The 14475-nt window shown below is 40.7% G+C and overlaps 1 protein-coding gene across 26 annotated transcripts in view; it reads right to left on the bottom strand.

The window, feature by feature from the left end:
• Positions 1-1776: 1776 nt before the first annotated feature.
• Positions 1777-14475, bottom strand: part of SOX6 (SRY-box transcription factor 6) — a 687546-nt gene continuing 674847 nt past the window's right edge. For all 26 annotated transcript variants that reach the window (XM_049617879.1, XM_049617886.1, XM_049617897.1 and 23 more), the window contains 2 exons: positions 13634-13850; positions 1777-2245 (listed from right to left, as the gene is read on the bottom strand). In XM_049617879.1, the coding sequence (XP_049473836.1) occupies positions 1942-2245; positions 13634-13850 (521 nt within the window). In that variant the 3' untranslated portion in view covers positions 1777-1941. The remainder of the gene's footprint in view (positions 2246-13633; positions 13851-14475) is intronic.

Below are 14475 nucleotides of genomic sequence, written 5' to 3'. Positions count from 1 at the left end.
TGGTTTCAGGAAGGTCAAAATGGCATGGCCGAGCTCCCTGGAGTTAGGAGATGGGGAATGAAACCTCACTGCCTCCCAGCCCATCAGCACATCTCCAGAGAAATCCTTGTGTGACCAGTGCAGTTACTCTGGTTCACAGGGAGGCATGCCCCCCATGTGGCCATGGATGGAGGGAGGGAGTGAGCCAGAGGAGCTCAGCTGCTGCCCCAGAAGTCGTCCGTTCCCCAGAGTTAACAGTAGGAACATCCCATATAGGGAATGTATTTCCCCTCCTTCTCCTTCCCTATGGTTTTCTTTCATTCTCTGGATGTATCATGACTATTTGCCTCTATCTTTGCCTGGAGGCTGTCATGTGGCTTCTTGCATCCTGGGGATTTTGCAAAAAAAAACCCAAAAAACAAAACAACAACAACAACAAAAAACTCCCTAGATGCACCAGATGTGACAAGGCAACTCCGTGCGAAGATGCCAGCCCGTGACAGCATCACTGTAGCCTCCTCCATGGTCCACAACCTTGGGTTTTGGGTTTGGCTGCAGGACTCTCCTGCCTGGCGGTCACCACTGCTGACCCTTGCTGCTGAATGGCATTTGGGGGAAACACCGCTGACGCAGATCCTACCACTGCTGCTCAACTGAATTAGAGGGGATTCTGGCAAAGCTTCTGAGGTCACAGAGAACCTCGGGGGCATATCTGTTGAAGTGTAAGACCTTACACCTGTATCCAAACACACAGCCCTGCAGCCAGATATACGTTTACATTGAAAACCAGTAGAAGTATTGAATAGTATCTTGTTTCAGAAATGCGTCCAGATGCGCTGGGGACATAAAATCACTGTGTGCATCTTTTGTGTCTAGCAGGAGAAGGAGGTGAAAGGGGCTGAAAAGGTCTTCAGGAAAGGAGGGTGAAAAACAAGAATTATTAAATTAATGCCACAAACATTTTTTTTTTTTTCAAATAAATAGTAAGTGGACCCTTGACATTCTGGAATGAATAATTTAAGAGAAAACGTGTTAAGACTGAATGTCAGGGTTAAAAGGCAAAGGGATAATGGATGTAGTGAGAGGTGGTCTCAGGCAGAGAAGACCACCAGGTTGGTATCTGGTGTGGTGATCGCTCTGGTGCGCGCGCGGTATAACGCGTCACACGTGGATGGCACGTCAAGAGGCAAACACAATTGGGTACCTGCACTGTGGCAACCTTGTTCATTCCTTACAATATCTTGTCTCCAGATTCCTGAGTACTTTACCATTTTCTGGAAAAGAAAAATGTGTGGTTTGTTGTGTTATCTTAAGATGCCAAAGATTGTCTAAGACTTTGCAGTGTCTCCTTTAAGACTTTCAAAATATTAAGATTCAAAAGTTATGAAAAAGTTTGGCACATTCAGAGTTGAACTCTACACGTGGAAACAATGGAATTCTGAGGCCTTTTGAATATGCTCTGCACGCAGCTGCGCACGCTGTGGACTGGTTCTGTTTCACGATAGGAAATCCTTAGTTGTTCTCTAAAAGAATTCAGAATAAAAACACATTCACAACCTGTAGGCCGGCACAGCATACCTGAGTGAGAATGTTTAACCCCATCTAAAACAGTAACTTAAACCTTTATCAACATCCAAAAGAAAAAAAAAAAAAGTAAGACAAAAATATAAGACTTGTAAGACAGCTATGGGTTGAGATAAGTTTTCAAGTCCTGGTGTCTCATATTTAATATGTCTTCACCTAAATTAAAAAAACAACAACAACAACAATAACAATAACGACAAAAACTCAAGTTCAAAAAATCAGGAAAAACTTAATCTGTCTCACACTTTACGAAACAATTAAGACCATTCTGCTGATGTAATTGTGGAGCCACAAATGCATGCGGGCTCTTTAAGAACTTTTTGTTGGGGGAGGGGAGGTGAAATGTCAAAGTATTTTAATTCAGCAAACAAACACTCCTCAGTTGGCACTGACAGCTTCCGGGGCTTCATTTTCACTGCTATAGTCTGATTTGGGGTCATCTTCATAGTCGTCATACATTTCCATTTCATCCTCTCCATTAATCATTTCGTTTCCAGCTAGGCTTCCGCCGTCTGTCTTCATACCATAAGTGCTCTGGATGACTGGGAGGCTGGGCTCTGGGCTGGCCGAGGTGCTAGAGCAGTCAGATGTCATCTGAGGTGACGGTGTGGTAGTTGCCATAGTAATAGCACCAGGATACACAACACCTGTTCCTGTGGTGATTGGAATCTGAGGCTGTTGCCTGTATAGATTCAAAAAATAAAATGAAACAGGGGGAAATATCTGTATACACGTTCTTCCGTGTGGCATTGGAATTCATCTCCCACACATTCCAAAAGGGGGCTCTGTTGACATTCTAAGCACATGACAAAACGTGACAAAGGTGCTCCCTGGAGGAGTCCTGCAAATCGCCCAGATGCTATGGTTGGGCAGTAAGCAATACAATGGAGCAACTTATTGATGGTCTCGAAACCTAAAAGCAGGGTTCTTACAGCATTACAAATATGGCAAAGCTCGACTAACACTTGGCATTTGAAGTGCATTTGAAACAAATGCTGTAGTCAATTCCACAAAGTTACATGTGAGATCATTTCTTAAGATCCGCAGCATTAGACATATTTTAATGACACCGGTAAGCAGGCTTGTGTCTCCACCTTGGCTTGAGAACTGTACAAAGGGAAGATCAAGACGAGAAAGGATCAAGTATGTCCCAGGGAGTCAGATTTAGCAAAGCATAGATTTGGTATCCATGCAAATATCTACCTATTTCTGTGGCTGAACTTGTAAGGATGCTCCTTTAAGGAGCTTCTATTTTCATTATCATGGAAGGATCATGTTGGATGTCTGGGCTGGAGCTGGGTTGGAGGAGTCAGGAGTGAAGTGCAGGGAGCCTATCAGAATAACACCCATTGCCTCATCCTGGATGCCAGCAGGTGCCAAGGCCGGGTCCCAATGGTACTCTAGTTCAAATACACTTACCAAACCCTTTATGAAGGTCAGTTTCTCCCTCTACAGGGACACATGGCTATCTGCCTCTCAATCTCCCTTGAGACGTTGTAATGGGTTGAAAGAATTGAAGACCTACTACCTAGCTCAGAGACTATGACTGAAACAACATTCTCACGGGTGAAATGCTTACCAAGTGTTCCTCGGCCTTAATGGACAGTAATTACAATTTAAACTCATTTCATAGAATTTGAGTCTATGAGAGTGAAACCAGTATTTTCTGAGGTGTCTCTATGCATGGATATATATTCCTCTATCTTCTCCTTCAGGCAATCAAAAAATCACCATAAGCGTCATAAAAAAATGGATCAATATCAGGTGCTTAGTATCAACTGGGTACTGGCAGGCTCCTTTCTGATGACTATCCTTTCTGAGCTTCAGTTTCCAGATATTTATGAGAGCTGGGGTCAGGGAAGTCTTGGAAGGTCCTCTCACCTTTTAACACTCACGACACTTCAGGCCAGTCCTTCACTTGAATGGTTCTTACGGACCCTCTAAAATATCATTGAAACTCTCTAACCACCTCAGTCTGACGGAAAAATACCCTCAACCCATGAAGAAGTGGCTCAGTTACCAGCGATTCTTTGACATGTCCAGAGTAATTTTCTCAAAGAGCCCTGCATGTCTTCCAGCCTGGTCAAAGGAAAAATGATGGAGATGACCTAGAATCACTCGGAGATACCTGATAATGCTATCTTTGACAACCTCTTCCTATCCCCAGAAGGCATAATCTGGATTCCTTAACCTCTGACCAACATAACATAGCAGACACTTTCATAGCAAATATTACCTTATTCAACTAACATGACGACCCCATGAGGTACTGTCATGCCCACTTTACAGAGGAAGAAAATAAGGCCTTGCTTAAAAGCAAGCAATAACCAGCAGCGGCAGCCTTTGAATCTAGGTCACCTGACTTGAATTCTATCACTCTTTCCTTTATAGATATTCAATACACAAACACACTATGCTCAGTATGTCTCATAAAAATTCCCGATTTCTATAGAGCCTGCCTGTACCCAGTTGATACTAAACACCTGATGTTGATCCATTTTTATGAGGCTCATGGTGATTCTTTGATCGCCTGAAGGAGATGATAGAGGAATACATATCTATGCATAGAGACACCTCAGAAAATACTGGTTTCACTCTCATAGGATCAAATTCTAAAAACAGAATACGTCTGCTTCCTAACTTTTGGGCAAATTAGCACAAATTAAATTTCATGCTAGCCTGCCCAAGGCAGGGAATGCCTTATTAAATTTTTTACTGAACTTGGATAATTGCAATGAAAATATTTTTGCCTTAATCACCTAATGAGTGTAGAGTAAAAACTTTTATTGCAATATTAACCCATTTTACAGATTTCCCGATTTGGTGAGCTAATCTATAACATAAACTCTACATACCATGCACCAACTACCAAGTGGTAGTTTCTTTTCATAAAGGACATTTTCTTTTCAGAAAGAATAGATGGCCAGTTTTGCAGTATTTTACAATCAAAATATCTAGATGTAGTTATTTACTAAATACATTTGAACTGAGCTCCTATTAAGTGCTAGGGACAATGACTAGATATTTTCACATTATCTTCGACCTTCACAATAAGCCTAAGAGGCAAATATTACTTCTCCTCTTTTATTGATGAAGTAACCAACCAAGTTGGTTGGTTTAAACGGTTGGAAAAGTTGGAGAGTTTAAACGGTTTGTCCAAGGCCATATACATACCACAGCCAGGAGCTGAACCCTTTCTTCATGTTGCAAATTCTCCACTGGATATCGAGACAAGGGTGAGAATGGCAAGCTCACACACGATCAGAAAACTATTTAGCAATATGAATCAGAATCAAACTCTTCTAAACTGGGCTCCACATATTTAACAGTACAGTATTTGGACATTAAGTCGGTAATGGAACATTAAAAACAGACAAAGAGACAAACAAAACATGCATATTACTTATTTTCTGTGGTGAGGCACATGATATTCAAAAGCCTACTACTGCTGGTAGAGAGATACCAGACTAAGTCACCCACTGACCCCCTATGTACTTACTTCTTGCCTGGTCAGCCCCCCTCATTCCTTAACGATGTTAGCTCCTGGCTTACTGCCACTGGCTCTCCAACATTACTCCTGCCGTAATTCTTGATGTCTCACTATCTACAAAAGTGGTAATTTCAACACCCTGCTCTCTCAATTTTGTGACCTCCTCTCTGCTGTGATGATCTGGCCTCCTCCCTATATCAGCAGACCTTGTCATTTCCAGCTGTAACCCCACCCTAATTTCTATTTAAAAATTTTTAACGTTTATCTATTATTGAGAGACAGAAAAAGAAAGAGCCCAAGCATGGGAGGGGCAGAGAGAGGAGGAGACACAGAATCCAAAGCAGACTCCAGGCTCTGAGCTGTCAGCACAGAGCCTGACGCGGGGCTCGAACTCACAAACCGTGATTTCATGACCTGAGCCGAAGTCAGACGCTAAACCAACTGAGTCACCCAGGCGCACCCCTAATTTCTATTTTAAACATCCCACTGTCTGGCCACCACATCTTTTCTTTCTAGTTTTCTTTCTCTAGAAGAACAATTCAACAATTCTCCCACCTTATGAGCGAGCATCTACAATTCCTTGATCTCTTCAACCAATTTTCACTGCCCTTCTCTCTCCCTCTTGTGCCTTGACTTTATCTCTTTACCCAATATCAATTCTGTGGTTAGTCACTATCTTGTACATACTCTCTCCTCTTACATGGCAAATCTTGAACTCCCTGCCTACTTGTGACCACTCCCACACAGCTGAACTTGGCTGCAGAAAGCACATTTCCATGATTACTAGTCTGAATTTTTGAGCATGAATTTTAAATTGGTCTCTGGTGCTGTTTAGCCATCATGTTGTACTATTTCCTAAGCCACTCCTTCTTCTACTCTCCTAGATAATTAGTTCATACCTTCTCAACTCTCCTCAAATGTCCAACTTCTCCCACATTCTCACTCTCAGTTGATGACCTGACTTTCCATTTCATGGAGACATTAGAAGTAATCAGAAGAAGTTTTTCAAAAGCTCCCATCATCACATGTACCCATCTACCTCTGTTTTCCTAACTCTCTGCCTGCCTTTCTGTATCTTGAATGAACTCATAATCCAATGGGAGGCCAACCCTTTTGTGTGTGCACTGAATCTCTGTTCTCACTAAGGATCTCTCTCCAGTAATTGTCTCTCCCATCTGCATGATCAATTTTCCCTCTTTCCTGGATCATTCCCATTGGCACATAAACATGCCATAATCTCTCCCACTTTAAAAACAGAAAACAACAAAAACTCTCTCTTGACTCACCCGAATCCCCCTCCAGCTACTGCTCTATTTCTCTGATCTCCTTTAAAGCAAAACTTTTTTGAAAAATTGTGTATATTCACTCTCTCCATTTCTTCTACTAAATTCTTAAGTCTACTTCAATCACTCCCCAACACGTCAATGAAACACAGCTTGTAAAGGTCACGCTACCAATGATCTTGTGTTGTTAAATTCAAAAGTCAGTTCTTGGTCCTCATCTTACTTGACCTATGCCATGAGCAGCATTTGACCACTTTTCCCCTTGTGGGAACCGCTTTCTTCCCTTGTCTTCTGGTCTTCTCCTATCTTATTAGCTGCTCCTTCTAGGTCCCTGGATGCACCCTCCTCATCCTCATCAACCTGACATTTAAGCTCTGAAGTACCCCAGGATCAGTCCTTGCACCTTTTCTCTATCTAAATTCATTCCTTTGGTGATCTCGTCCATTTTCCACAGCTTCGAATATTATCTAGGTGCTCATGACTCTCAAATTTGGATGCCCGGTAGGCACTACATTCCTAAATTCCAGAGTCATGTATATATATAACTTCTTATTCAATGTGGATGTCAAACTACCATCTCAACCTTACAGATGTGAAACTGAACTCCTGATCATTCTCCATAGATCTGCTCCTCTTGTGGCCTTTCTGATCTTAGTTAATGATTGCTTCATCCTTGGCTGTTTGAGCCAATCCCTGGCAACCACGTGTCTCTCAAATGCTATATCCAATCCATCAGCAAATCCTATTAGTCTGCTATCAGGAATATATCCAGAATCCCTCCACTTCTTGTTCCCTCCACCTTTACAGATCTGGTCCAGGCCACCGTCAACTCTAATCTGGTTTATTGTAAAAGCCTGCCTCCTTATTCCAGCCATGCCTCCTTCAGACAATACTCAAGATGGCAGAAAGAATGACGTTTTTAAAACCCAAGTCAGATCAGAGTACTCTTCTGCCTATGACCCTTCAATGCCTTTCCACCTCACTCAGGGTCAGATTCAAAGTCTTCACAATGGCTGAAAGTCCTTTCACAGTTTGACTCCCTACTACCTCTCTGACATCTGTTACTTTTCCTTCCTACCTATGCTGCTCCTACCACTCTGACATCATTAATTCTTGAAAAAGCCAATCACAACCTTCCCTCCAGACCTCTGCAGTTGCTGCCTTGTTTTTCTCCTAGAGACCCATGCAGCTTGCTACCTCACTCTGCAGGCCTTTGGTTCCAGTATGAGATTGTCAGTGAGGCTTTCTGTAGCCACTTTGTTTAAAATTATACTCCATCCCCTGAAATTCCCTACCTTTTCTCTACTTTGCTTTGTTCTAAGGTACTTACTACTATTTGATATTTATTTATTGATTGATTGGTTGGCTGTCTGATTCCTCCCACCAGAACGTAAGCTTCATGAGGACAGGAATTTTCACTGATACAGCTCTAAAATTTCGGCAATGGCTGGACCACAGGAGGCACATTCCATAATGTATACATGCAATGAATGAATGAATGAATGAGTGAGTGAACTAGTGAATGAGGGGGAAAACAAATGACAAAGTTGGGTAACCTACTTAAGAGAAGAAAAAATATAATGAGACTAGATATATGAGAGGGAAGATAGTGGAGAAGGAATGTGAATATAACCATCTTTAAAGGCTTGAATGGCTGTCTTTATAAATAAGGAAGAGACTTACTCTAGAAAAGGGAGCAAAGAAGAGGATTAGAACTGATCTACAAAGTAGCAGAAAGGTAGACCACGGCTCAGTTAAGAGAAAAGAACTTGCTAGCATTAGGACATGTTCCACAAAGAAACCAGCTTCCTTGGGAAGTGGTGAGCTCTCTAGCCCTATAACAGTTCAAGCAGAACTTAGGGAGGACTCCTACAATGGTTGGCTACTTGAAGTACATGACTTCTGAGGCCCCTTTTAAGTTACCACTGATTCTATGGATGCAAAATCATAAGCTAACTATCATGCTGGTCTTGCTTTCTCATTGTTGTTACCAGCATAATAAAAGACTACAAAATCAAGTGAGCATGGCTAATTATAGTTGCAGTATCCTGGCTTTCAAGAGTTTCCAAAATATTGCCCCACCCTACCTCTCTTACTTTTCTTTACTGCCAGGAATAATTATTCCTAGGCTAGCTTCATTTTTTTACATGTTTAACATTTCTGCATTTCCCTCCATGTGTTCATGCTACTCTTTATGCTAAGACAGGAATCTTTACCTCTACTTTCCACCAGCCTGACCCTACCCAAACATCAGGTCCCCTTCCTCAAAAATGACCTATGGCTGGCCCTAAGGAATAGTAATCTCTTCTCTTCTGACCTTTACTTGCTCTGCTCCATAAAGTCAAAATTAGTACTTCACTATACATTGTGTGCAGCACTATGCAATGCATTCCCTCTGTGTGTGTGTGTGTGTGTGTGTATATATATATATATGTATATATATATATACATATATATATATATATATACATATATATATGTGTGTGTGTGTGTGTAACAAACTCTTATTTGCTAATATGTTTGTGTATGTGTCTGGTTTCTCTAACCACAGCACTCTCTGAAAGCTCACTGTGTACAGAATTAATGCCTCATGTACTGTATTAATTTAGTACAGTGCTGGGCACATCACTGATTTCAAATAAGCCCTCACCAATTGACGGACCAATCAATTACAAAATGGAAAATCCAGCCAGCGGGCTCAAGCTTTGTCTATCGGAAATTACTTTCCTAAAAAGCATTTTTCCTTCCTTTACAGATCAATTGCAAAGTCAAAATTCAAACACTGCAGATTTCACAAACAGGAATAGCTGGCAAGTATTGGGCTTTACAAATAATGAATGTGCACATCAAAACAAAAGTTGTAGATGTTTGTAAAAGTGTATACATGCAGCTGATATGAGCAGAGATAAGCTAAGAACCCCTCTTCCCAGCCCAAGTAAAGAATAAAGCTGGCCCTGGTAGAGTTCAGCATTATTACATGGCTTCCAAATCACAAGAATATTTGTGGAGTACAGTTTAGCTTCACCAATCGCAAAAGCCAAAACCAAAACAAAACCCCACAAAAACCTACATATTAATTTGGCAAATCCCCCTTGTTTGCTGATCTTTCAGACTTTTACAGCATCTACAAATGAAGACAATGAGGTCTGTTTCATGAAGAGATAAGCCTACATGTTCTACATCTCTGTAGTTGATACTAGAGTAAGAAATGGAAATGATAGCAATCTTTTTATGCTGCCTATCAGAGATCCTAATCCAGCTTTCTCTACAGAGTTCCATACTGAAAAGAGTATGGCTAGCCTATGCTAATCAATTATGTTTATAAGTATCGTACAGGTTTGATTCAACCTCTTAAGGATTAAGATCAAAATGGCAAATGTTCAAATCACTTACAGCATAAGGCACTAGAATATAATTCTTTATAATATGAAATATATACTTGGCACGTAGCATTACTTTTCTAGAATAATAATAATAATAATATTTATCCTAAGTCAGGGCTTCCTATGTGCCAGACATTGTTTTAAGCAAGCACTTTAGATATATTAAGCTATTCAATCTTCAGAAAGGCCCAGTATTATAGGTATTATTGTCATCTCCACTCTATTTATGAGGGAATCGAGGTACAGAGAGTTTAAATAAGCTTCCCAAGGGCAAGTGGAGACTTCAGAGGAATAAAGATTGCTATGTAGAAGTCCCTAGAGCCAGGAATAGCAGATCTAGTATTTGAACCAGAACAGTCTGGTTCCAGAATTGACGTTCTTAACCACTATACTACACAGCCTCTGAACAATTTGTAGGCTCCAATTGAGAGGTATGTGTAATGGTGAAAAGGACATATGTTTCACATTCGCACTCACATAAGCCTGGTTTACATCTCAGCTGTGCAATTTACTTGGCTGTGTGGCCTTGGACAAATTATTTAACATCTCTGAACATTGTTGTTTTTCAACCACACAGAGAGGATGATACTGCTTGTCTTGTAATTATTTGTTGTATTCGCAATAATCTTTATGAATCACTCATCACGGTATACAGTATATGGTAAGTATTCGAAAAGTTATCATTATTACTCAAGAAGTAGCCCCAAATTTGATATTTTATAGTATCTGCATAATTCTCTATTAGTTCACAGGTAAATTATTGAATAAACCTCAAATAAATGGAAATGCATCTGGCCATAATTCTTTGGGAAAAGACAATGTTGTAGCTACATGTACCTTAATTAATATCATTTCAACATTAATAGTGCTCATCAAAATGATTAAAAGTTCTAATACTTAACCTGTCAATCGAAGGGGTTAAATCTAAGGCAAGAGCTAACCTTACTCCACTTCATATTATTGATAAATTTATTTCATAATAGCTGAGTAAAAAAAAAATCTACCTCACTGAATTTTTAGTTGTATTGTCAATAAAATGCATGACAATGTTGAGCAATATACGTAATTTTGTTGGCTCAAAAGTTATGCATGTCTTTTCAAAATCAGCTATAAAAATTGATCTTACCCCCATTCTCTCAAGAAGTCAATAGCAATCTTTGAATTTCTTGTTTCTTTTCCCTCTTGTAATAACCTCACATCTAATGAAGACGAATTTCCAAAGATGAACCCCAGGGAGTTAATAATCTATCAAATACAACTACTTAAAAGAGAATATGAATCCTTAAGTAGAAATAATACCTGGCTTCACATTGCAAGTATTACCAAAGCTGGGCAGAGGAAAATACTCAGCACTGAAAATTAAAGAATAAGACATTCTGGTCACTGCCTGCACATCCGTAGCTCCATTCTATAGTCTTAAATGGTCCTTCCATAAAGGACCCACTGCACTACTGGAAACAGAATCCTTAGTCTCTAAATTTCAGAGCTCCTCTAATGCCATCATACACCACAACCAAAGGTTGTAGGCACTCTTTTTTCAAATAGCACAGCCAAACTCATAACTGTGCCAGAATAGGGCACAAAATAGAAATGTATTTTGAGGACAATCCCTCAGTCATTAGGCATGATGGAGGCAGAGACCTAGATTTAAACCCTTGCTCTCTCTGACCTTTTGGCAGCCACAGAACCTTTTCTTTACCTTATTTAGAGGATTATGTGATTTATATACCTAAAGTGTCTAGTGTGCAGTAGATCTTCAATAAAAGGTAGATGCTGTCGAGTTGTTTTAGTTGTTTTTTTTTAATTTTATTTTACATGCATTGCTGTGTGTTGAATTATTTTGATCCAGAGCCACTTCAATGTACCCTTTGATAAGGGGAAATAAATTAAATAGGGTTGCTACAGCTCATATTTTCAAATAATTATCAGGGACCTAAAATGGTACCTTTGACAGCCTTCCAGACTATGGCAAGAGACACCCATTACGTATCGCTTGATACATAGGGACATGACTGGAACAAACAGAGGGGATCGCAAAGGTTCTCAAACTTAAACTTTTGATTCTCTGCTCAAAAGAGATTGCATACGGTCTCAGAGACAGGATTAAAAGGAGACATTTATCACACAGTTAAAATAAATTTGTATTTTGTTTCATGTGACCCTACTTCCCAAAGTGCACTATGGATTGGTATTTTTTATAAATCGTCTAAATAGCCAGTAAATAGCCTACTTATATTGCATTGTATTACTGATGTTAAAAGTATTATTTTTAAAAACACAAACATTTACCATACAGAAGAATTCGATAAACCTACTTTGGCATATGTCATCATCTGTTAAGAGATTGAGATTCTCAAATAACAAAGTGGCTTAAGCCTCCCTTACCTTGCAAAAGTTCTGCCACAGAGTAAAGAAGTTCATTGACTATATGGTATGAAATAAAATATAGTTTTATTGTGATAGTAAATCTGTATTTAATAGTGATGATAGTGGTAAAATATCACCTTTACTGATATTGTACCAAGCACCATAAAAGTACTTCCAAAAACACTGCCTCATTGAATCCTCTCAACAATTGTACGACATCAGTACCACTATTCATTTCATTTCACACACGAGGAAACAGAGGCTCAGAGAAGTTCAATAACTTGCCCGGGCAGGTGGCCCAGTGTTTGAACCTCGGTGGTCAAACTCCAGTGCTCCTCTCTAGAGCACTCTCATGTATGGCACAGATTCATGGCCCAGACCGCTTTCATTGGCGTGGTTTTTTTTTTTTTTTTTTTTTTTTTATTATTTACTATTCCAAATTAATTTTATGCTTTAAATACATGCTTCTGAAACCAACTTTTTGTTCCATGAGGTTGTTGTTTTCAGTGTCTTTAGAACTAAGCAGGTCTTTGCTTTTCCTCTGAGGCACATATCTCAACTCCAGGTGAGGCTGTCCCATGTGCCCTGGCGTGCGGCATAGCTCCTCATGGCTCCTCCCAGCTAACAGTGAGCCCAGCTGCCTCTAACTCCATTTCTCTCTCTCAAGCCCCGTCCCAAGTATCTTCCCAAGCTGACTGCAGCCGCCTCAGGCCAGTGCCTCCAGCCAGGTCCTCTGGTTTATCACCCCTGTGCCTCTAGGTCTGGGTGTGCTGGAACCTACAGGCGTCTGCATCCCCGCTTATCCCCATGGCTGTGGTTACAAAGGGCCTCTTTTAAATGCAGACAACCAGTCAGCCAACTCGAAATTTATACCAGAAATCTATTACCTAATTTTTAAACAAAATGACATGAAATCAGACTTGAAGATATCAAAAACATGTCTAGTTTCTGATTTAAGCAAGAAAATCCACATTGTTATTGCTTCCACCACAGAATAATTTACTGCAACAGGAGTTCTGGATCTTACGCCAAAAATGAGGTCCTCTAACCAATGTCAAGGCCAATTATCTTGTGGTAGATCCCACAACAAAAGCAGACTATTGTGATTAGAGTCAGAAGCACCACCCAGAGAAGCTGGAAAGCTTCTGGGGATTTCTTAAGGTTAGTTTTTATTTTTTCTCCCCATATGTCTGCTTAAATAAACTACCAGAAACATTGTGTGTGGGCACTGAACGTCTAAGATTAGTTTGCGAGACAAGGAGAGGGGTGACCAGGTTTGTTTTGAGGTGTTGAGCAGGAGCCAGGCTGCAAGACCGTGCGCACGTGCGTGTGTGTGTGTGTGTGTGTGAGAGAGAGAGAGAGAGAGAGAGACAGAGACAGAGACAGAGAGAGAGAGAGACACTGCAGAGATCACCACAGCCTAGTCCCTGGATAGGTCTTGATCTCCTTCCTTCCCCAATCTCCTTCCCAAATACACTGCCAGTAGCCATCCTGTGGTTTCCTAGTGGGAGGGGAAAGCCCAGGTGGCCACATTCAGGAACACTCACCCCACGGTAAAGAACTGCCTCATCTCCTGTCTCCGAGACCTCATCAGTTGCTTATATTCCCCGATCCGGAGCTTTTTGCCATCAACAATGCAGGTGCGTTTCGGTCGAGGTTTGTATTTATAGTTCGGGTACTTCTCTAAGTGGATCTTGCTTAGCCGGGCCTGCTCTTCATAGTAAGGTTGCTTCTCTTGGTTGGACATGGATTTCCAGCGAGACCCTAAACAAAAACAGCCGTTAAGTACCCAAGTGGTCAAGGCAACATATTCATGGAAACTACTGGGTATACCTTCCCACCGCTTTACTCACCTGTGGCTCTGGGTAGCTCCTACCACCGCATCCCACTGAGCCTCCCCAGCAGTCTTGTATAGACCATAGAGCAAAGAATAATTTTGTATATGGCAACATTTATTACATTATTTCTTTCAATGACTTAAAGCTGGTGCTACAAAAAGTATATTATTTTAAAACATGTCTCTGCTGCTTAAAGATCGCCTCCTACACCAATGTCCTTCCCCCATCTATTGGTCGTCTATCTCTCTCAAAGGGTGAAAAACTGAAACTTCCAAAGCATACTCTCAAGGCTGACAGGATTCTCAGAAAAAGCTCTCCTGCTTTCAGAGATTCAAACGTCTGTCAACTTGTCCAGGCATCTTTAGGGAAGCTACTTACTGAGAAGGTGTCGGCGGATGTTGGTATCCTTCCATATATAAAAACCCACTGTGCGCACTGTCTCCCCTGGCCTAGGGTAATTAAAAAGCCTAAACTCTACTTAAGTTCTAGCTTTCGAACCGGAAGGTACAGTTGGAATGATATATACCATTTTCAAGTACTACAAATGTTCA

The sequence above is a fragment of the Panthera uncia genome, chromosome D1 (genome assembly GCF_023721935.1).
Source record: "Panthera uncia isolate 11264 chromosome D1, Puncia_PCG_1.0, whole genome shotgun sequence".
In the NCBI taxonomy this organism is placed as follows: domain Eukaryota; kingdom Metazoa; phylum Chordata; class Mammalia; order Carnivora; family Felidae; genus Panthera; species Panthera uncia.
Note: the sequence above shows the minus strand (reverse complement) of the source record. Positions and strands in the feature narration are given on the sequence as shown.